This window comes from Eulemur rufifrons, chromosome 1, assembly GCF_041146395.1.
Source record: "Eulemur rufifrons isolate Redbay chromosome 1, OSU_ERuf_1, whole genome shotgun sequence".
In the NCBI taxonomy this organism is placed as follows: domain Eukaryota; kingdom Metazoa; phylum Chordata; class Mammalia; order Primates; family Lemuridae; genus Eulemur; species Eulemur rufifrons.
The window spans coordinates 74,664,952-74,690,391 of record NC_090983.1 but is presented as its reverse complement, the minus strand read 5'-3'; the positions used below and the strand labels follow the sequence as shown (position 1 = coordinate 74,690,391).

Here is a 25,440-nt window from a genome sequence, read left to right as displayed (position 1 = left end):
ATAAAATCCTCAAGAACTGCACTGTCCACATGAGGCTATAGGGCACTTGAAATGTTGGACTCAGTCTTTAATTTTATTTAATTTTAATTAAATTTAAATTTAAAACCTGATACTGGGTCTACTTAGAAAATTTCAAGTACGTTTGGAACAATTTTAAAATATAAAATCTACTTTTTCAGGTATAAATTTTATGGAACAGAAAGAAACAGTATTTCCAATGTATATTTAGTGAATTGAGATGTGCTGTAAATGTAAATATACAACAAATTTCAAAGACTTAATGCAAAAGAAGGTAAAGGAAAATACTTCATTAATAATTTCCAATATTGATTATAGATTTTGAAATATTTTTTATATACTGAGTTAAATATATTATCAAGGTTAATTTCACCTTTTCGTTTTTACTTTCTTATGGCTACTAGAAAATCTAAAGCTACATTATGCGGCTTAAATTATCTTTTTAGTGGACAACGGAACCCTAAAATAAAGTCCTCAAGTTTTAAAACGCATACCTCACCTGCCCCCTAAACTTTCTCTATATGCCCTCATGGGCCAATAAGATTTTGTCCTGTAAGTTTCTTAATGCATTAACCTACATTTTTGTCTCTTTTTACTGCTAAGCTTATAAAACCAATCCTTGTGTTGGAAAGTATATGGATGGGTTTGACAGACTGTAGTATTAAGTTCTTTTCAGGATGCAAGTGCTATGAACAGACAGCAGAGGGCAGTATACCTCTGCAGACTGTAAAAACATAATCTGGCTGCTTCCTCAGAATTATTCAAATATTTCATTTTTAGATAATTTTTGTCTGTTTTGGAAAAAATCCCTATGACAAATACCTAATGTTTAAAAAAAATGAAAGTATAACTTTGATATGTAATCAAATTGGATATAAAAAATATACTTATCTGCAGAAAAAGAAAAGCAAACTAAATCTTACCTTCATGACAACAGGTTTCTCAAAATTATAAACAGAATGGGCTTTCCTTTGAACAAACTTCTGAAACTCTGGATAGAAAGCAATGACAACATTAGTATGCTCAAATAAGCAACAGGAGAAAGTCAGAAAGAAACTACCAAAGCCTCATCTTACCATTATAGACCATTTGAAAATTAAATGGCTCCTCTTCATAGATGTCATTTAAATGTTTCATTGCTATTATAAGACAGATTTCCAAGACTGATAGACCTAAAGTAAAAGGGAGAAAAACAATGAGTTTTATTTTAATGATATGTAAGATTGAAATAAATGTTGTCCAAAGAGAGAAATAGTGAAAGATCATGGTTTTGAGGAGGAAGGATGTCGAGCAGTTTCTTTCTGACTCACCATATGGCCCACAGTAAACAATAACCAGAAACTGCACTTATTATATGACTTTAAATTACATAGGGCCCTAGGGTGGGATTTATTCGGAAAATCCCTAAATCCCTGGAAATTACATCCAAAATTGCTTGTGCATTTTTTCCCTGGAGAAAAAGGTTCCTCAGATTCTCAAAAGGGATAATAAACCCAAAATGGCTAAAAGCTATTAAAGGACAAAATCTCACTGGCCTGTGAGGGCATATAGGGAAAGTTGGGGGGGGAGGTGAGGCATGGGTTTTAAAACTTGAGGACTTTATTTTAGGGTACCGTTGTCCACTAGAAAGATAATTTAAGCCACATAATGTAGTTTTAGATTTTGTAATGAATACTTTTCAGTATCACTTGGTGGCATAAGAACATCAGCAATACAATATTACCTGCATTTCCAATGTGGCAAGGGAGGAGAAGCATCAAGTTTCTTTCATTTTAAATGGCAGTGATAATACCTTTTAAAGGAGTGAGTTAAAGGCTGTACTGATAATAAAGTATTCTGTATATACAGCACTATGCCTGTATATAAAGCACTTATGCCCAGTGTTAATTATAATTTTGAAAAACATCCCATTAACTAAATTCACACTTTTAAAAATCACAATTAAACAAACAAAAAAAACTAATAAAGCATGTTTCTCACCATGTACGATATTTGCTTTAGAGTCCATGCTACACAGCTGGTTTGCCTCCATGAGATCTGCAGCACTCACAAATGGGCGTGATGCTGTTACTCGACTTAAAGTAAGCATCTAGGGAAACGCAATTCAGAAAAACAATCACACATGCATTTGAGCATTTTGGAGATATTACTTCCTACAAAACTTCTCAAGTCGTATAGTCTAATCTTAGGAGAGAGCACCTATTAATGCTTGGGAAAGGTATTCTCAAATTTAGCTCTATTAAAATGTAGTATGTTTCAATTCATATGCCACATAACTCTATACATGAAAAGCATAAAAAATGTTCTTGCTGCTCTCCCTTTCCCTTCTCATTTGCCTATCTTGTTTACTTATTCCTCAAAAGAAGACCATTTAAGAAAGGAGTAGGGCAAAGAGGAGAAAGCTAAAAATAAGAATAGGAATCAAAACTCCAGATATAAGCCAAAAAGGCAGATCTATGCCTTCTGTAAACATTTTTACCACCCCCATCAACCAGCCAAGGTTACTGTAAGACACAAGTTAGCTATTTTATATTCAATGGTACAAAAAAAAAAAAAAAAAGAACACCACAAATTTATACCCAGAAACATAGTCCACTTTTAATGTACTTTTCATTTAATTTCTCCAAAACTAATACAGCTCCTGGACCAGGGTTGCCACTCCGATATCTGAAGATTCCTTTTTTCCCCCTTGATATGTAGTTGTCATAAAAGTTAAATTTTGTCATTTGGGGTTAGCAGATAAAAGTGTATAACTTCTGATTAAATTTCAATTTGACATAAACAATAAATAATTTCTTGGTATAAGTATGTACCATGCAATTATTTGGGACATACTTATCCTAGAAACTCCCTCCTCCACCACCTTAACCAGGGCGCAGGTGCCTTAGCTGAACAGAAGAATTTGGCAATCCTTGTCCTTCATTCTTCTACTGGTTGGAACTCAGGTCTCTAGTACGCCTTCCCTTTCTCCTCTTCTTTTTCCTTTTATTATGAAATATTTTTTAACAAACAAAAAGGTAACGGAGAATAATAAATTGAATATTCATGACTATTTTCCCAGCTTCAGAAATAAAATTTTCAGAGTTGAAGCTCCTGTCTCCTCCCCTGATTGGGCTCTACTCTTTCCCAAATAAAAGAACCATGCATGTCTTTATAATTACTGCACTTCACAGTTCTACTATATATGTATGCACCCCTAGCTAAAACAGACTAATTTTAAAGTTTTATATAAATACTATATTGTACTTTCACAACTCTCTTTTCAATGAACATCTATTAGATTTTATCCATTTTGAGGTGTCAAGTCTAGTTTATTCATTTTTTTCCCACTGTATTCCTTTGTATATATCCAAAATTATTCATTTCCTGTTGATGGACATCTGTCATTTCTCTTTTTCCTTTTTTTGCTACTATAAACAAGTCTGCAATAAACAATCTTGTAACATGGTCTTCTGATGCATCCGAATTTCTCCAGTTACCCGATTTGCCAAATTGCTCTCCAAAGCACTATACATATTTATGCTGCCAGCAGCAATAAATTTTATTTTATTTTTTTTTTTTTTATTTTTTTTTTTTTGAGACAGAGTCTCACTTTGTTGCCCAGGCTAGAGTGAGTGCCGTGGCGTCAGCTCACAGCAACCTCAAACTCCTGAGCTCAAGGGATCCTTCTGTCTCAGCCTCCCGAGTAGTTGGGACTACAGGCATGCACCACCATGCCCGGCTAATTTTTTCTATATATATTTTTAGCTGTCCATATAATTTCTTTCTATTTTTAGTAGAGATGGGGTCTCGCTCTTGCTCAGGCTGGTCTCGAACTCCTGAGCTCAAACGATCCGCCCACCTCGGCCTCCCAGAGTGCTAGGATTACAGGCGTGAGCCACCGCGCCCGGCCAGCAATAAATTTTAATAGTCACAGAACTATACCATCAGACTTACAACCTCTGACACCCACCAGACTGGCAGAAAAAAAAAAAATTTCATTGAAGCATTTACCCACATTTACCTGGTTACCAGAGAGGCTGTAAATCTCTAATATACAAAGAGCTTCCACAGTAATACAAAGATAATCAATAAAGGGATGAGGTAAGAATATGAGCAAGAAACCCACCAAAATAGAATCTTACTGATAGAAAACAAGCCATTATATAATTCATGATCATGAATTAAAAATTTAACAGAAAACTGGCATAATAATGGTTGTTCATGTTAACAATATTGAGGCACAGATATTTTCTCAGAATAATGGGATTCCTTCATGATAAAGACACCTGTTGCTGAAAATGGCAGTGAACTTTTGGTGGATGGGAGAGGGAAAGTATATAGGAATAAAAAGACTTTAAATTTCCTCAGCAAAAACAGGAATGGGAAAAGAGAATCTGGAAATAAAAATGGCAAAACCACAGAGTAAAGCAGGACACAAGCATGAAGCCAGAGAGCCTTGGATTGAGTCCTGACTTTGCCATCTACTAGGTGTATAACCCTGGGCAAGTTATTTAACCTAAAAGAACCTCAATTTCTTCAAAGGTAAAAATAAAAACACCCAGGGATAAAAAATAAGATTATTGCAAAGGTTAGATGTGATGTAGGTAAAGTGACTATAGTTTGTAGCTCACGTGCTGGTCAGTAGATAGTAGCTGCCATTATTATCATTATTATTATTCTATTATTATTGTTACAGAAAGTGACAAGAAACTCATGAAACCAAAACTATTTTCTCTTTGAAAGGTATTTGCCATAAATAATTTTCTGGAAATACTAGTCTAATACCAAATACTCTTTGTGAAAGAAGTTCTTCAATTTTCAACAATGAATTACCTCCTGATTGGTACTGTTTAAGCTTAAGATATGATATATTGGGTGAAAGACCATGACCAGGTGGGATTTATTCCAGGCCTGCAGGGCTGGTTCAACAATCAAAAAACAATGTGATCCAACATACCAACAGGCTAAAGAGAAATTATATGATCATATCACTGATCCAGAATAAGCATTCGATAAAATCTAATACCCATTCATAATAAACTCTCAGCAAGTTAGAAATACAAGGAAATTATCTCAATTTGATAATGAGCATGTATTAAAAACCTACAGCTAACATCATACTTAATAATAAAAGACTGAATTGCTTTCCTCTGAATATTGGGAAGAAGAAAGGATGTCCAGTCTCATTACTCTAATTCAACATAGTCCTAGAAATTCTAGCCATTGGAATAAGGCAAGAAAAAGAAATAAATGGTATACAGATTGGAAATGAAAAAATAAAACTGTCTCTATTTTTGAAAAATGTAATTGTCTAAGCAGGAAATCTCAAAGAATCAATAAAAAATACCCTCCTAGAATAGGTGAGTTTAGAATGAGTTCAGTAAAATAATAGAATATAAGGTCAACATACAAAAGTCAATCACATTTTGATACTCTTAACAATGAATATGCTAAAACCAAAGTTAAAAAATACTATTTACAATTGCTCCAAAGAAAATGAAATACTTAGGTATATACTCTAAACACTCACAAAATCTGGGTAGTAAAAATTATAAAATGCTGATCAAAGCATCAAACGAACTAAATAAAAGGAGATATGTACCATATTCAGAGATTGGAACACTCAATGTAGTAAACATATCAATTCTCCCAAAATTTATCTATAGGTTTAACTAATTACCATCAATGCTTAATTATCTGGTAAGAGAAAAAAATGAGGAAAGCAAAACTAATACAAACCAATAGCATGTGTAATGACCGCAGGTTTTTGCTGACATTGAAATGCTTCTGTAGTACTTCTCGCACATTTCTATCTTCTGAGAGACACTAAAGGAAAAAAAAAAAAAAAAAAAATCAAAACAAAGTTGAGGAACAATGCAGTTTAAAATCTAAATATAATTTGTACCTTAGTGGGTGGTTTACCTTATTAACTCTACCTAATATTAATTTTTTATTAAATAGACGTTGGTCTTACTTAGAGAACACTAAAATCAAAATCAAATTTCTAGTCTCCTAATTTTGTTCTTATCCCTTTACATTAATTCAATAAATACAATGATAAAACATAATCCTTGCTACTCCAAAATTTCTACTCAAATAAGGGAAACTATAAAGTCACATTAGTGGGATGAACAAAATGCAGCAAAAAATAACAGAGAACGAGTTACTGTACCTGGGAAAACAAGGTAAAGTATTACAGAGAACGCTTAACCTGTAGAGGTAAACAGACTAAGGGAAGGGCATTCCAATTAAGGGGAACAGCATAAGGAATTTAAGATGATCATGGCATACTGACAGAAATGGTAGTCACATACCTAAGTTTCAGTTATTGGCAAAGGGAATGTATGGAAAGAAAAAGGCAGGAAAAACTAATTGAAGACAATTGCAATTGTCCACACAAGAGGCAAGGACGGTGTCTCAATTTTCAGAGTGGTGTGAAGACAAAAGAGAATTTCAACATTTATAAAAGACAGAGAATTAACTGTTGGGGAGGGGAAAAGAGAAGATAGGGTTTAAAGGGAGAAGGAAAAAAAAAAATCAAAGATGATCCATAGGGCACAGAATGGCCCATGAAGAGTGAGATGTAGTCAAGAAATGAACCTTGGATTATCAATATTTAAGTAGCAGGTATAAAAAAGAGGAGCTAAGTAAGAAAGATACTAAAGACTGGAAGAGTCTCCAAGAGAGAGCAGTGATCTAGAAAATAAGGGTAGAAAATTTCAAGAGGGACTTGGTATTTAACAATGTAAACAATTTTGTAAAATGAAGATATATTTTGAGAAGAAGCTCATGGCTTTTAGAAATTCAGAGATCACTTGGGCCCTCTGAGAAAGCAGTGAGCCTATCTAAAAGAGCCAGGTGACTTCAATGAATTCGGACTGAATAGAGGGTGAGGGATATTTGGCATGGAGGGACAGATTAGATAAGAGAGTAAATCCAGAGGTGGCAGAGCCAAGAAGGGCTTTAGAAAGATTAACATAATTTTTCAAATATCATATACATGAAATAAAGATCCCCTTTCCTTATTTTTTTTTAAAAAAAAAAACCCAGAAAATTAATCATTTCTATATTTTCCAGAGCTATAATTACATGTCTTTACTTTTTCCACTGTTAGGGAGACTCAAATTCAGAAGTTGCAGTCTACTGGAATAAAATTTCATGCTGTCAGTAAATGTATCATCCCAGTTATACTTCCTACTCCCTTGATATTGTTTTTAGTATTCTTTTTGTATTTTACAGGGCTTCCAGTGACTATTATCATAAACAACGTCAAATATGGATGAGCATAAAATAATAAAGCAAAATAATATAAATAAAAACCTTTTGGAAATAAAATCTTAAGTTTTTCCACAGTTTTCAAGTTTCATTATGGAAGAAATTTAAGAAATATATAACTAAATATCATAGGCAAACTATAGTCTCAGCTTCTGTAATCTTTTACTCCTATCAAGTCACTTATAAGCTGATATAGTAAACTCACAGGACTTGGGAAAGCTAAAGAAATCACCTGGGACAAAAATAATTGATGGAAGAAATTTTCTCTGCAAAAATTCCATTTTTTAAAAACATTGTATTTGCCTTTCTGTAACACGATGCTTCACAGGGTTGTTATTCTGCACTGTCTTCCTACATTTACCTCTTTATTTTTAGTGGTCTGACTCCAACTTTCCTTTTTTCTGAAAGCTATCACCTTCTTGCTTCTAAATTATTTAATCTGCTTTAAAAAAGATCTACACTCTCTTGGGCTTTCTGGAGGTAAACAAAAAAAGAAAAAAGAAAACAAAAAGTCTACATAATCTATATGTGAGCCATTAAATCAAACAAAACAACAACAAAAAATCTAACCTCTCTCATTACATTTTTAATTCCACTTTGAATCAAACACTGTAAACTATTTGAGGGAAAGGCTATTATCAATAATCATTTGAACTTAGCTTTGGGGGATTTCCTTTGAGGAAAATTAGTTATAATTCTTTTATATACTCTTTTCCAGGATTTTCTCTTATACTGCCAGGCTGAAATAGAATTTACCCTGCTTACTTATTTGATTCATTTGAGGTAGGAATAAACCAAATCTTCAAATTAAGCAGAACGTTCAAGTTCAAACCTATCCTGAAGATGTTTCTTGGATGAGATTCCACAGGTGACCTGTTGTCTGTATCACCGCTTTTGGTTTAACATTGCAATGTAAAAAACCTGCAGGATAGCCAGCACTGAGAGAAAGAATAGCTCCCTTAATGCAATCACCAGCCCTTCTCCAAGGACAGGGACTCTGGTGCTGACAGATGTTTCAAGTGAAGCTCACTCATTAGCATACCAAAGGGAGGTGGCATAGGCTGGGAGCGGTGGCTCACACCTGTAATACTAGCACTCTGGGAAGCCAAGGCGGGTGGATTGCTCAAGGTCAGGAGTTCAAGACCAGCCTGAGCAAGAGTGAGACCCCCCCACCCCCCCGTCTCTACTAAAAATAGAAAGAAATTATCTGGACAACTAAAAATATATATAGAAAAAAATGAGCCGGGCATGGTGGCGCATGCCTATAGTCCCAGCTACTCGGGAGGCTGAGGCAGGAGGATCGCTTAAGTCCGGAGTTTCAGGTTGCTGTGAGCTAGGCTGATGCCAGGGCACTCACTCTAGTCCAGGCAATAGAGTGAGACTCTGTCTCAAAAAAAAAAAAAAAAAAAAAGGAGAAAAAGGGACGTGGCACAAGATGATAGGGATAGAGAAGAAAATATTAGAACTAAAAGACACAAACACCAGTGATGCCAGTTCTACTTTGTGAAACTGAACTGCAAGACTGTCAAAAAGATGACAGGATAGCGCTCACATTCATTTCTACCACCTGGTCCTAAGTTTGGGGGATACAGGGTCTGCAACAAAAGTCCAGAAAACTAGGGTTGAGCCACCCAATTACCACATGGCTACCACTTTCTAAGTTATCCAGAGTTATATTAATACTTCACCAATAACCTCCATCATCCTCTTTATCTATATACCCACTTTTAAATGCTCAGAATGTTAACATAGCTGGAAAGGAAGGACAGAAGATGAATGATGGTACAATGCACCCTGGGCCATGTAGTCACCTCAGGAAAAGAGTTAAAGTGAAGAGGTATGGAAATAATAAAAGCCCTGAGAGAGCACAGATATTTAATGCCATGAAAAACTACATCTGAATCTCTAAAATAGCCAGAAAAATATATTGTAGTAAGACAATCACTTCAGGAGTTACAGAGGGTGAAAATCTGTGTGGCACTGAAAAGTGGAAATAGAGGCTGAAGATCCAGGTCTGACTGATTCCAGACCTAGGTTAGAGAGGCAACAATATGGGAGTAACAACTATAAAGAAAGTGCTCCTATAGAATGGAATCCTATAATTAGAAACAGTAACAAAGAAAACTTGCCTGACTTAGCTGAAAGTTCTGAGTCCCTGACAAGATTAATTTGGCAAGGTGATTGGAAAGGAGGATCCATACCTAATTATATCAAGGCACAATATCTGAATTTTAAGGATAAATTCCACCATTTTTACATACAATTATGTATATATCTCTTAGGAAAAACAATAGGGAATTATCAATCAGAACACAGTAAAAACGTAAAATAGAATAATACATAAGGTTTGAGTCCTTTATGTAAAAGAACAAATTTAGTATGTATGTAAACCCTACAATGTTATAAACCAAATAATTACTTCATTGTAAAAGGAAGGAAAATAGTATGGCTATATGGGAAACTTTCACTCCTTACCACATACTCTTGTGCACTGATTAAATTTAGTTCAGTGAACTTTTATGATTTTAAAAAAATGAAATGTGTCAAAATTAGTAGTTCTTACATGAGCAGACCATATTTTATAATCAAAACAAAAATCATTAAGGAGCAAAATAAATGCAAAATTCTCACTTTTAATTTAGTATTGCTTTTAAGATTTTATGGTAAAAAGAACATAACCTAACATTATTGTTTTAACATAAAATAATCCTTTTTTAGAGCCAGTGGATCTAGACTGTGTAATTCTATTCAGAGGCTAATCATCCATACTCATTAGTATTTTAGCATTATAGATCAGCTTTTCCCAATTCCTTCAGAACCATGGACTCTATATTATTTTTCACTCTCATGAGGCCAATATATTCTAAAGATTCTATGAGGGGACTTATTCAGTAATATTATTTTTCAATTATGTTACTAAACACATACTAACACATATACTCCCTCTCTTCTCTCTGCCTACTGAAACTTCTTTCAGCATGAGAATAAGCTAATGACTAGTGTGCTGAGTTGATATAATAACGGTGTGAAAAGGCGAGCCTGTTCATTCTAAATGCAGCTAAATTTACAGAGTCTAAAAGGTTTAGTAAATGTTTAAAACAACATGTGGACCTGCCTTTATATCTAAGTCCCTCAGGTCTTCTGGGACTCCCAACATAGGATTCATCAATGTAGAAAATATAACCAGAGGTGCCACAGCCCAGATTGCCTGTTACCTAACCCAAAGAGATAAAAGCTCAAGTTGTATATGAGAACTAGGGGAAAAAAAAATCCACACAGGATAGCTATGATCCACTAACATAGTATATTGCTAGACTTGTAAAATACATGAAACTACTGACATAATTCCTAAGCTTATGTTCTTTTAAGAGAGAGAATTTAGGAGACAGAACATTTCAACTGTCTTTTCTAAGAAGAAAATACAATATAATCTGCATTCCTGCAGTTTTATACCATATCAACATTAGAAACTTTGTGTTAATTTAAATTTTTTTTTTAATTTGTAATTTTAATGGCTTTAAATCATATAACAGACACATAATTACTCTGACATTTTTGCCCTTAAGTTACCTGAACACTCTCATTCCACTTCTCAGCAAAAACCATGTCTGGAAATTCTGCAGGTAGAGATAATTGTTCTTTAAATATTTTAACATACTGTGGAAAACCAAATGAATTCATTAAGTGTATCTGCCGGTGAGAAAATCGTGACTTCACTCTTTTTTCTAAGAGTTCCAAAATATCCTTAAAAACAATAGAAATTCCTGTAAGAGGCATGTTAAGAAATTTTTTTTAACCGATGTTTGAGGTATAACTACCACTTATAATTAGTAATGCTTATTCTATATACACAATCATTTAAAAAAATTTTATGCAAACTAAATAATCCCCTTCAAGGCATCTGTAGGCTTGGTGATGCCATGCCTTTTTCCTAGCATGTTATTCTCAGCTAATCTGTAACATTCCAAGCCCTAAAATGATTGCTAAAAAAATTGTGACTATTACTGAAGTTATATGCCCCAAAAACATCAAGAGTTTCAATAAGAAATTCTGTACATTCTATGAAGAATTCTGATACAAAATTAAGATAATAAAACACAGTGAGACTTATTACATTCATGAAAATTTAAACTTCTTCATGGTTTTATATAACAAAGAATCAAGCAGCAGGATGTGTAATGGAGGAAAGTTCAGTTTGTTAAACTATCTACAAATTTAAACTGGAGCATTATGGGCAGACGGAACCAACAATAGAAAAGAAAACTGGCAGAAATACAGTATGAAATTGATAAGTATTCATTTTTTTTTAATAGTGATGTTTTTTAAAAACTACTTGTATTTGTATTTTTCCTTAAGAAGAAATTAGGACTCAAGTTTACAATCAAAGAACACTAGAAACCAAAAGATAACTAATATGTACTACTTGTAAGGACATACAAAGTTTTCTTAAATGAAGGTAATACTTCCATAAAGCTGATATGCATTCAAACTATCCCAGATATCAAAAACATAACAGGTTAAATTGTCCTCTTAACTCATATAGATAGAATTTGTCATTCTTAAATCTCTTTTTCATATTGAACTTGAGCAATCTTTCAAAATGCATTATGGTACACAGAGTTATCATATTACCCAACAATTATACTCCTAGGTATATAACCAAGAGAAATGAAATTATATGTTCCAATGTGTACATGCATGCTTACAGCATTACTATTTATAATACCTTAAAAAATATAAACAACCAATGTCCATCAACTGATGAATGTTTAAACAAAGTGTGGTATATCTACACAATGGATTATCTGGCAACAAAGAGGAATGAAGAACTGATACAGGCTACAATACGGATCAACCATGAAAACATTATGCTAAGGGAAAGAAGCCAGTCACAAAAGACTGTTACATGATTCAATTTATGTGAAATGTCCACAAAAGGCAAATTAGACAGAAAGTAGATTAGTGGTTGCCTAGGGTTGAAGAGGGAATGGTGCGGGGGGACTTGGGTAAAGGGTATGGGGCTCTTAAATTGATTGTGGTGATAAAAGCACAACTCTATGAATACACAAAAAACAATGAATTGTAGTTTAAATGAGTGAACTGAATGGTATGTAAATTATATCTCAATAAGGCTGTTATTAAAAATCCCCACCCCTATATATGAACAGTGACATGGTATTTAATTATTTCTAATTTTCAAGGATAACAATTAGGGAAATACGTTCTTTAAAGAGTCCTTATTTTCTGAAAATACATTCTAAAACACTGGTAACATGACATAATGTCTGGCTTTTGCTTCAAAATAATACAGAGAAGGAAGGAGATATTAGAGGATAAATAAAACTGGTGTATGGTAATTGTTGAAACTAGGCAATGAGTGGAAAAGGGGACTGGAGGCTCATTATATTATTCTCTCCTATGTATATTGTTGGAATTTTCTACAATAAAACTTCTTAAAAAGAGGTGTGGTAAGGGCTAGAAATATGAATTTTTAAATCTAGCCAGATGATTCTCATTTGAGATATCCTAATAACAGATATAAAACAAAAAATTCTAATGATCAAAATGGGATTACATAGTTTGGGAAGGAGGATGGGAAAGATTAACAGCTTGAGGTAGGATGAGTGAAAAATCTAGAATATTTTTATTATAAGGCCAAAGAAAAGAACAGTGCTAGTATGAGAATTAAAAAAGAAGGATGTTATGTTCAGAGACAGGGATATTATATATAATATTTATTTATTATTAAGGAGTTCTGGGTCACCAAGGTACATAGTAGAAAGGTAGCAGAAATAATACTCTATGCAAGGAACAATGAAGAGCCTGAACTTGGGAATGAAAAGAAAAAGATGGAAGTAAATGATGTTTTAGTGGTAGATAATAATTACAAGTTGGCAATGTGGGGATAGAGGGAATAATAAAAAAATAAAAATAAAAAAATAAAGAAAAAAAAGAAATTACTTCCACTGGGGAAGAAGCTGCTTCCTGGCAAAGTCACTACTCTATCTCTCCCTATAAACAAGGATATATACATACAAATTACACTTGAAAGAACTATACAGGTAGAAAATTAGACCTACAGAATAAAAAAGAGCACCTGAAAACACTGCTAAGCTACTGACCTTTTATTTTTTTTATTTGGTCCTTCACTGGGTCAGTAACATTTGCCACTGCCACTTCCATCCAAAGGAAATTGTTTTTTTAAGCAAAGAGGGGGGTGCTTCTTTTATCCCTGTGAGGGATGAAAGCCTGGTGGGTTTGGCAAGATGGAAGAAAAAATATGTGGAGTACCAGCCAGATGTTCTATGAAGAAGGCTTATTTTGACACCATGTATCATAAGCACTGAAGCACAAGGAAAGGAAGTACAGAGACAGCCACTCCACAGAAAAATAGCACTGAAAAGAAGGCTGTTGAAAGATGACTTAGTGAAAAGTTTCACTTTTCTTAAAAAGAAAAAAAAAAAAAAGAGCTGCAGAAAAGGAGAATAAGTAAATGGGCCTGACAAAAGTCTGCCAAGAATTGGGGGGAGGTACTGTGGGGGAGTGGGAGATGGAAGAAAACTATGAAGGTTTGGCAGTCATAGTATCAGAAAAGCTGTGACTCTTTGATATGGTTTGGATGTGGTTTGTCCCCACCAAAACTGATGTTGATTTTTAAATGCCAGTGTAACAGTGGGAGGTGTTTGGGTCATGGAGGCGGATCCCTCATGAATAGATTAATGCTATCTCACCAGAGTGAGTTCTCTCTCTCTTAGGAATGGTTTAGTTCCTGAGAGAACAGGTTGTTGTAAGGCAAGGTTCCTTTTCCTGTTTGGTCTCTTTATCTACATGCCTGCTACCCCCCTTTGACCTTCCACCATGTCATGATGCAGCATGAAAGCCCTTGCAGGAAGCCAGTGCCATGCACTTGAACTTTCCTGGCCTGCAAAACTGTGAGGTAATAAATCTCTTTTCTTTATAAATTACCTAGTCTCAGGTATTCTGTTTATACCAACACAAAATGGACCAAGACACTCTTAAATATCAGTTTTACCTGAATTCAGGAAAAAGTTCATTTCAGACTGCAAGAGTATAAGAAGGTAAACACAGAAAGGCCTGTGTAACTGTCCAAAGGTACATAAGGTTTAATATGTATAGAACCTTCACAAAGAAAAGTGATAGTGACATTGAAACTATGGTTAAAATCATTCCAAAATACCCTAAGGAACAAAGAAGTCACTATGACTGCTTGATAGAATCTCTTCCATTTCTGGAGATATGTATTTAAGAAAGTTGAGACAGTATCATTTAAAGTTGATTTCAAGCATTTTCAAAATATGGAAAGAATTTCCAATGTAAAAGCATAAACTATTATCAATTTTTTTTTTTTTTTTTTTTTTTTTTGAGACAGAGTCTCACTCTGTTGCCCAGGCTAGAGTGAGTGCCGTGGTGTCAGCCTAGCTCACAGCAACCTCAAACTCCTGAGCTCAAGGGATCCTCCTGTCTCAGCCTCCCGAGTAGTTGGGACTACAGGCATGCACCACCATGCCCAGCTAATTTTTTCGATATATATATTTTTAGCTGTCCATATGATTTCTTTCTATTTTTAGTAGAGATGGGGTCTCGCTCTTGCTCAGGCTGGTCTCGAACTCCTGAGCTCAAACGATCCGCCCACCTCGGCCTCCCAGAGTGCTAGGATTACAGGCGTGAGCCACCGCGCCCGGCCAACTATTATCAATTTTTATAAAATAGTGGTGAGATCATTTACCTGCCTCTTTATTTGCTAATGTAGAAATTATTAATTTTATTAGCATAATCCAATTTCATATTTTTTTTCCCTTCGGTGATTTTATTGAGAGGAGAGAGGTATTAGTTTATGGGTGTGTAAAATACCTGTCTTCTTGTTTTCCTCAATTTGAGTTGAAAAGCAAGATAAATATACCAAGAACTGATGAAACAAAAGTGTTAAAATCCTAACATAATGACCTGAATAATGGAAAAAAGACTAATTACGTTAACAATAAAGCTTGAATTTTCAAATATTATCGTCAATGTTTTTAACAGAAAGAAAGACTTACCAATCTACATGTAAGTCCAATAACTGCTATTGGGGTTTGTGCAGACTGAGAAATATCAAAAAGATTATAGAGCAGTGTTTGGTTTTTATGATGAGCAAAAAGATCGAATTCGTCTAATATAAAGATCACCGGGCAACTGCTAATCCGATCACCTACAATAAAATAAAAGCTTTAAATTAACAAGCAATTATATAACCTTTCCTAAATTCCAAAAATATTTACTGTATTTCAGTCTTTAAAACTCAATTCAAAAAACATATTGATAACCTACTTTGGGGAAGCACATTTACTGATGTATATATACTCACACAACAGAAAAAATTATTCACAGGATAAAGATAGCCTCTATCACCCTCAAGTAGTTAACTATTCTAGTTATTACACTCTAGTAGTTGATGAAAAATTTAAAAAATCATTTAAATGACTGGAGATGATTATTTTTATAATTCTGTAAATATAATTCTCATTTAGTCATTACAAAACTGACAAAGACTTTTCAATATCTACATACAATCAAAACACTTAGAGATTAAAATAAAACAGGAATCACCTAATTAATGAACAAAACTGCTTCAAAGCCACTTAACTCATTTAAATCACAATTTTTAGCATTTCAACAGTGAGGGAAAAGTTCAACACGACTCCCTGGATACCTTTTTCTCACTCCAACAATGGAAACTACCTTAGTACAAGAATCCCTCTTACCTTAGGTTTAAATAAAGGCTTTATATTTGCATTAAAAAAGTGAAACAAAAATCTGATTAAGGAGACTTAATCCAACAGATACTAAAGCAAATACAGTAGGCTAAATGATTTAATACTGGTACAAAATCAAACAGACTACTCAAAAGTCTATAAACAGACCTATATATATAACAATTTGATAAAATATAGCATTATATATCGGTGGGGAAAAATGGTTTATTCAAACTAAGATCCCTATTCCAAACCTCACACCAAAATAAATTCCAACCAAATTATAAATTACAAATATATGCATTAAATGAAAACATGGGTGAATATTTTCATAATCTGAAGCAGAGAAAAAAAATTCTAAATAAATGTAACTATGTGAATAATTTAAAACTTCTGTTCAGCAAAAAAGTCCAAACCAAACTTTTAAGGGAAGAGAAAAATAAGCACAGGAATTCCCATAAGTAAGTATGACATAAAACCCAAAGGAAATACAGTCAGGCATTGCTTAATGACAGGGATACGTTCTGAGAAATGTGTTGTCAGGCATCATTGTGCAAACATCATGGAGTGTACCTTACATAAACCTACATAGTATGCTTACTATACACCTAGGTTATGTGGTATTACGATATAGCCTATATTGCTCCTAGGCTGCAAACCTGTACAGCATGTTACTGTAACTGAATACTGTAGGTAACTGTAACACAAAGGTTATGTATTGTGTATCTCAACACAGAAAAGGTACAGTAAAAATATGGTATTACAATCTTATGGGACCACCGTTGTATATGTGGCCCACAGCTGACTGAAACATTTTGCAGCACATGACCATACGTAAGCCAGGAAATATCAATGGTCGATAAATATATGAAATGATGAGCAATACTACTATAAGAATTATGCAAATTAAACAAAGAACAAAATTACAAAAATTAAACTAGGAGATTGGCAAACATGAAAACTACTAATTATTTTTGAAGTTGTGAAGAAAAATATATTCTCAAATATGTTTAGAAAGTGAAACTTGCAGGGTAGTTTGGTAATATTTTCTCTTTTAAATATGGTGTCTTTTAACCCAAAATTCTACTCATTGAAATTTACTCCAAGAAATACATGATGATCATCTAATTCCTTCTTCCTATTTATAAAAAATTAGAAACAGAAGTCCCAAACTGGTGATTAATTATAGCATCTTATAAAACAGAATATACAATAATCACTAAAATGATAATACAGATCAAAATTTATTGATCACAAAATAGGTATAATAATCTTGTATCTGTGAAGAAGTTACATCTATCTACAATCTATATCAACGATTTGCTGCAGGTGAAGAAAGAAAAGAAACCAAATGTTAACTGAGATAATCACCCTATTACAGCGATGGGAGATGGGATTACAGTGATCATTTTATTCTTTTTTATATTTCTGTTTGAGGGTTTTTTTTTTTTTTGTAAAAGCATGTTTTACCTTTATAATCAAGTGAAAATTAAAGTTAAATATCTTTTGATACAGATAAATATGTTAATATTTACCTTTTTTTAAAGCTTCCAGAAGAAATGAAAGGTTTTCAGCAAAGCTGCCCTGAATAACAAAAAGATAACATGACTAAAAGTTTAGTGAAATAAAGAATAGAGTTATCTTACTCTTTACATAGATACTCTTTATATAGATATAGTTTTTTCTAGTAATCAGTCATTGGCCAAAATCAGCTGAGAGTCTCTATATTTATTATCTAAAACTTAAATGTAAAAGTAGAGATGGCATAACACTGAAAATGGCAATAACTATGTCATGTATGAAATTTTCTGGACAAAACCTGTAAAATGTTAAATTTATTTGAAGGTAGTTTTGAAGAGTTGCTATATTCTAAATACAGTTAGAGACTTAGAAATGCATTCCACTTTGTGTCTTCAAATACATCATGCGTACTTCATACGCAAGTCTCCAATTAGTTTGTACCACTAAAGAAATGACCATGAATTTAAATGAGATCCAAAAGGGAAAGGTGGGAAAAAACTCGCTTGAATTATTAGATACTGTAACAGTATATTCAAGAGTATATTGAAGATTTTGTATATATCATATCAAGTTTGGCTACGTTTACTTGAAATACAGCCAAAACATTTTTGGATACAACTTAAATATTCCAGATAAAATTTAACAGAGTAGGAGAGATGCATTATCCAGATGTTTCAGATTTTGGGTAGAGAATCCATTCGAATATTTTTTCATTAAAGTCATTAATTTTTATTTCATTCAGATTTTTTAATTTAAAGAAACAGCCAACTTTAAATTTGAGGAGATAAAAAGGAGAAAAGAAACCCATTCGTTTGTTCTCCAATTGAGAGATCTAATATAAAATAGTACAATAGGTTTTTAAAGAACATCCACATGTTGTGATAATCACATGCCATCATGGTAATACTATTTCCACAGTAGACAGGGCAAGAGGCGTTATCCATAATTTACTGTAACATAACAAAGGCTAAAGAGACAATCTGTCAGGAAATCAGTGGTCAGTTCTCAAAGGTTGCTTGTCTTTTAGCTTTTTTGTTTAAAAGGCTACTATGTCTGACATTAAGTATAATTTAGGTTCTTATGTTCAGCCTCTGCCGTTTTATGACCACAGGCAAGCTAATTATGCTCTCTGAGCCTCAGATACCTACTTTACACAGTGAAGGAATTAAACTATTAATGTCTATATGTGGAAATAATAGTGATGATTAGTATGGGATGATAGAGACTGTGTCTTTTATTATTTCACATAAATACAGTATGAATATATCCATTTAAAAATGTCAGAAACACCTATCCAGATCAACTTGAAATCAAAAGTCAAACTGAGCCAACTTAATAGGAACTTTTTGGTCTAATAATACACTGGCTTCAACATTATGTTCTGAACAGGAAGTAGAACACAGGATTTATAGAAAGGGCATTTTGAATTTGTACTTCAAAGAACGGCAGACAATAGAAGAGGAATATACGCTTTTGACAGATAATTATTAAAGAATAAAATTCCTAAATGCTAAAGGCTTACACAACTATGCCTGTGTCATTGCAGTAGAGAACACGTAGCAGAGAAACTTAGTGACAGCCCTTCATGGTCACCAGTCACCAGAAAATGAATATGGAATGTATATAAACCCACTTCAACTGCATAAGTAGTATAAGGAGAGGTAATTTCATCATGAAAATTAGGGCAGCTAAAAATTAAATAATTGTGTTTGCCTTAGGTCCTATGTATTAGGTAATAGATAGAAAGTTTAATAGACATTTCAAATTTGTATCTTTTAGGTTAGTCATGTTCACTGCCCTGAGACTCCAAGCTATTATGGTAATGAGGGATGGATAAATTTCTGAAAACATAGTAAGAGAACTGACATTTGAACAGCACATTACCATCCATCCACAAAGTATTTTTTAAAAGTTAATTGATATTTATTTAGTGTTTTCTTCCCTCTTTAGAATAATCCTGTGAAGTATGTACAATAAAATAATGTCCATTAACACATGAGGAATCTGAAATTCAGATACGTCAACAACTACCAGGTAGTCAAACAGTTTTCAGTAAGGCAAGACTGAAACCCACCTACTATAGCTTCAAATTCATCACATTTTCCAATACGCCCATGCCATCCAAGTCTCAGAGAAAACTATACAGGTATAATATAGTATTTTTAAAAACGTATTCATCTATCTCCAGGATAGAGAATCAGAGTATTTATTTTACAGATGAAAGAACAAACTCAGAGAATATGTACATAAATGTAAATTTCTTAGCTCTTTTACAGCTATCATAACCTAAAAAATAAAATCCAAATATCATGAGTAAATGCACCTTGACACAGTATACATTTTTATGACAAGAATCTTGCATATTTCAACTTAGAATCTCTGAACCCCTCCTAACCTTCCAGAAGGACTTTACTTTGAAGTTTATTTAATAAAATAACGGAAATGATACTTACAAAAACTTTATCTCCAACTACATTTTCCAGATTTAACTGTCTTGTGATTTCCTTTAGGGCAATTTTATCGTTGATCTGCAGCAGGCCTGAAATAAAGTCCATTTAAAAGTATTTAATTAAAATGAAATATATATTTGACATAGAGTATAATCTTCCAGTTATGTATATTTTCCAATGCTTTTTTAATTTAACTGGGAAGAAAAATATGAAAGCTTGTTGGTTCACATTAGTTTCTTTTTAAAACTCAGCAATAAACACATTTGGTAAAGTCAAAGAACAATCTTCCATAGGGTCAGTAGTATTACTTAAAGAAAAAGAAAAGACAGACAAAAAACAGAGTCCTTATGTGATTCCTTTATTCAACATGGATTTAGTTTTCAAAATTTAATTATTAATACAGGCTTAAAACAAACAAGTGAATTTAGTTTCGTAATATAAAAATCCCACATGGTTTATATCATTCACAACGACAAAATGATGACATACTTACCATTTAGGTGAACGTGTAATATATTTTCACTCACTTCTTCTATTTCCATGAGTTCTTTTAAAGCATGATTTATTAACTAAATAAATATAAAAAGTTTACAAAAGGTTTAATAATAGGTAAAAGATAACAAGAAGCCCATATTCTTTTATGGTAGAATGGTAGAAACAGAATATAAACACATTTTAATTAACAAATAAATTTTCAAATTCTTTTCAGGGGGGATTAAGGATAAAAGGATTAAGTACAACATGTCATTTCTGACTCCTAAGATACCAGAGCCAGGTATCACACCCACCATCATCTATCCAAACTTTTAATAAAAATTTAGAAATAACCCTTAAGTTTTAAAAAAAATATTTCTCTAATGTCACACTGAACTATGGCCCCTTATAAACTTCATGTCTCAGTATACATACATCTTTCTAACATTTACTCTACTCAATATCGTTAAAATCTATTGAAAAATGTACATCAAAACAATGCTCAATAATTATAAAAGGCTATGCCCTAAATATATATATATTTCGATGGAATATTGTGAACTACTTTGTTACCATGAAATGAAAATAAGTAATACCATGAGATTAAGCTAAAAAGAGATAGTCTATCTGTTAGTTGCTATGTACACAAAGTCCTTATTAAGGACACTTAGGGCTTGCAATAAAAAAAAAAAATCAATACTAATAATTCACTAATAATAATTACTAAAATAGATTTATGGTTATATTCGGAAAGTATTATATCACCTTAAACTATTCAATTATAAAGCTTCACATTTTCCTAAAGATTTCTGTACCATATACTTACATTCATTTTTTCAATTAGTGACAGCCTATCACTGTTATATTGTGATATATCATATACATCTCTTCATATGACCACTACATATAGTTTTGAAAATGTGAAAAGGAACAAAATTAAGAAAAGCTAAAAAACCTTTTCAAAAGGATTAGTAATGATGGGCTAATCATTCCAATATCAAAGTAGAGGAGTACTATCACAAAATAAATGGTCCAGGAAAAGAGGCTGTGTATATAAAACATTAGTTATAGGTAGCATCACGACTTAGTGAGGACAAAAAGGATTCTTCAACAAAGGCACTGGGACAACCGGTACACTATTTTCAAAAATAAAATACTATTTGTATCTGCAATATGCTCCTTATGTCACTGCAACATCTCTGTACAAAAGGAAAAAGCAAATATCATCCTCACTTTAAATTATTAGGTTTCACAAAACTCTGTACAAAAGGAAAAAGCAAATATCATCCTCATTTTAAATTATTAGGTATCACAAAAAGATTTTAAAAATTATGGCTTTTCCTGGTATATTTGTATGATTTTTAAAGCACAGCAAATTCTACCTTAGATCATAGGTAGTTTAGGTCTTCTTAAAAGAAGACAATCTCAAGATTTCAACTGTCATACTACTAGTAATAGCTCAGCTGAGAAGTGACATTAAAGAATTATGTGAACAAGAGGTCTGCCTTTAGATCTGGTCTGACCCTGTACAAAAGAACATTCCTAGATGATACAACCTTGGTTCCTCAAAATATTTTTAGTGTTTTTCTTAATATTAATAATCTGCAGTATTCTTTCCCCATCTCTTGATAGCTTGCTTGTATTTATAATTTTTCTTGACTCCAATTTTGTTTTAATTCATAAAGGATTTTGTTTTATATTTTGATGAATTGTTCAAAATCATTTCAAATCCTTTGAAGAAGGGAATGGAGATATTAATAATACCCGGTTTATAGCTCTCTTTCCACTGAATTTAACTTTAAATACCAAATTATATTTTGCTTGGATCAGCCTACTACTATCTTATAGGGTATGCATAGTCTGAAAAATAAGTTAAATGTATTATCAAATTTGTCTTCAAATAATAATTTAGTTCCAATCTGGTTACTGCTAAAGTTTACTGCGTAAAATAAGCTAGGTAATCAACCTTTTAATTTATATTAGTTTTTCCATGGATATGCGATCATCTTTTCAAATACTGGAAACTTCATTATACACTAAAAAATTTAGTTGGTTATTAACATTATATTGACCAACATAACCTATTTGGTTAACTCCTTTCCACATTCTTTGTAGCTAAAAATTAATTTTAAAAACATACCAGGATAATATACTTAGACCTACCAATATCCAGGGCTTTTTATGCTCATTAACTATTGCTATTTCCAAATAATATAGTAAACACAAGATTCACTAATATGTAACCAGAGGAAACAACCTATTTAACCAAGTAGCAAGTCTGTCAACAAGACAATTCCATATAGAAGAATATTTTCTAGGGCTCAACCTGTCAATGGAAGTCATATCTATTTTTTAAAATATAAAACAAGTCACACTATCTATTTGCAATTAACCGTAGATTTTTGAGTTTTTGTATTTCACATAATTTGGCTAAGGATAGTGTTTTAAATATACTATAATCTTATGTTTTAAAATTTGAACTTACAGAATTATACCATTTAGAGTTCTTATATAAGAATAAACTATATCTCACAATTTATTCAATCCTTTTTTTAATCTCGGGATACCCCCCCCCAACAAATTACAAAAGTGACACAAGTCAAATAATGCTCCTCATCTATTTACAACCTCTCAATAATGGGTGTACCAGGAATAAACTGAACTGTACCAAAATGGAAAACCAGGAAGGAGATTTTTTTCCCAGATTCTAGTGAAGTCATACTAGAAGAATGACTTCACAAGGCTCCAGTTTAAGAAGAAACAACAAGTAGATAAACTGCCAGCATGGTCAAGAATAACTGGATCCATTTTATTAACTAACAGATACTTTGTCAAAATATTGTCTCCTTTAAACTTGAGTACATATAATAAAACCAAATAAATGTTTATAAAAAGATGCTATAACATGAAAATGAAAGGGAACACCACGCTGATTAAAGATGCCTGATGCTCATCTGCCCCCCACCCCACAAGAAAGAACCAAGGCAATGAACAAACAGCTAAGATTTGACTGAAGTGTTGAAGAGAGAGCACTGGAGTGCAGATGTACATGTGGTGACTAAAGTCCAGGAGGGTAGTGTGGGGCACATGGCATCTGTAGCCCCATTTCCCCTGCCCAGACTGGATTTGCCCGGAGTCCGGAGAGACTTCCCATTTTGAGAAAAAGATAACAACAACAATAAATAATAATAAAAAAATTGGCTGGGTGCAGTGGCTCACGCATCTAATATTAGCACTCTGGGAGGCTGAGGAAGGAGGACTGCTTGTAGCCAGGAATTTGAGATCGGTCTGAGCAAGAGTGAAACCATATCTACAAAAAATACAAAAATTAGCTGGGTGTGGTGGCACATGCCTGTAGTCCCAGCTACTTGGGAGGCTGAGGCAAAAGAGTCCCTTGAGCCCAGGAGCTTGAGGTTGCAGCGAGCTCCAATTACACCACTGCACTCTAGCCCAGGCAACAGAGCCAGACTGTCTCAAAAAAAAAAAAAAAAAAAAAAAAAAAAATTAAAAAAACCAAACTATATTTTAGTCAATTTACTAATGAAATGGTATCCCTTTCATTTGTATTTCGTACTTGGACATTTTTACAAGTGTTTACCAGCTTTACTATCTTTTTTGATGAAATTTCTTCAAGTCTTAGCGACAAACCTCGAAGATGAAGTTCTGAATTCAGTCATTAGCTGTTCAAGTTGTATTTTTAGACTTGACACCATCATGCAGAAATAACTGAGATTCTACTTCTCTGCTGTAATGCCATTTTGTTTCAAGATGCACAATTGACTATGGTATGATACGTCTAATGTACTGATTTCCTAGATCTCATTTTTTCTTTTACTAATACAAGAGTGTCATCGTGGAGCTTCTTAAAGAATTAAAATATTATCTAAATTTGTTCTCTGAAGATTCATATGATGATGTTTTTTCCAAGGTTAATAAAATGAATACCAGAAAAAAATTATTCTTTACTGAAGAAAGATCTAAATACATACTATGAGGGCTTGCAGAATATTAGTGTTTATGATCAACACTTATACACAGACCTTGAACTTCTCATATTTCTAAGGTAAAGAAATTCGATAGCCATCCAGACAGGGAAAAATCACACATAAACTTAAAACAAATTAGCTATGGTGGTCATTAGTGACATTCACCAAATACTTCTGGTTAACCTCTCTTCTAGATACCTAGTTAGGAATGCACTTCTTACTCTCTTGAAGTTAGAAGTGACCATATTCTAGACAGTGCACTGTGAGGAGATGTCCTCTGATCACCTCTGGGTAGGAACTTTTAAGGGGGTGTCTATGATTCACCATGCTCCCTTCCCTTCACTGGGGTGCTTGTGGAAAAACATGCTGAGATAACCTCTATCACTTCTAGAGTGAATACAAGAGCAGTGCCCCTTTGTTGATCCACACTGAGCACAGAGAGCAAAAGCAACAATGAACTTCTGTTGTGTTAAACTGCTGAGCTTTGGGGTTGTTATGACTGTGTAATCTCGCCTATTCAGATTGACAAAATAATTATAAAGGGGAAGAAAAGGCCTGTCCTTTAAGTTTCCCCAGAAAACATGAAATGAGTAAAATCTACATACAGATGGTCCCCAATTTACAATGGTTCAACTTAGGATTTTTTGACTTAACATGGTGCAAAAGCATTATGCCTTCGTAGAAAGTGGTAAAATACTCTAGTGATGCTAGGTAGTAGTAATAAGCTGCAGTTCCCAGTCAGCCATGGGATCATAAGGGTAAACAACTGACCCTATACAGTATACTACGATACTGGACCATTTTGCCCACCTTAGGCTAATGTAAGTGTTCTGAGCATGTTTAAGGTAGGCTAGGCTAAGCTATGATACTCGGTAGGTTAGCTGTATTAATAGGCTTTTCGACTGAAGATATTTTCAACTTATGATCCCATGGTAAGTAAAGGAGCATTTGCAACTCTAAAGGGGGAAAAACTGACCCAAG

General features: G+C 33.3%; 1 protein-coding gene across 1 annotated transcript in view; it reads right to left on the bottom strand.

Annotated features, from left to right (window-relative positions):
• Window positions 1-25,440, bottom strand: part of ORC4 (origin recognition complex subunit 4) — a 72,547-nt gene that overhangs the window by 1,604 nt on the left and 45,503 nt on the right. The window contains exons 5-13 of the mRNA XM_069472936.1: window positions 20,493-20,568; window positions 20,003-20,088; window positions 17,564-17,612; window positions 15,333-15,484; window positions 10,846-11,019; window positions 5,740-5,826; window positions 1,999-2,107; window positions 1,095-1,190; window positions 942-1,009 (exon numbers count right to left, since the gene is read on the bottom strand). Coding sequence (XP_069329037.1) covers window positions 942-1,009; window positions 1,095-1,190; window positions 1,999-2,107; window positions 5,740-5,826; window positions 10,846-11,019; window positions 15,333-15,484; window positions 17,564-17,612; window positions 20,003-20,088; window positions 20,493-20,568 — 897 coding nt within the window. The remainder of the gene's footprint in view (window positions 1-941; window positions 1,010-1,094; window positions 1,191-1,998; window positions 2,108-5,739; window positions 5,827-10,845; window positions 11,020-15,332; window positions 15,485-17,563; window positions 17,613-20,002; window positions 20,089-20,492; window positions 20,569-25,440) is intronic.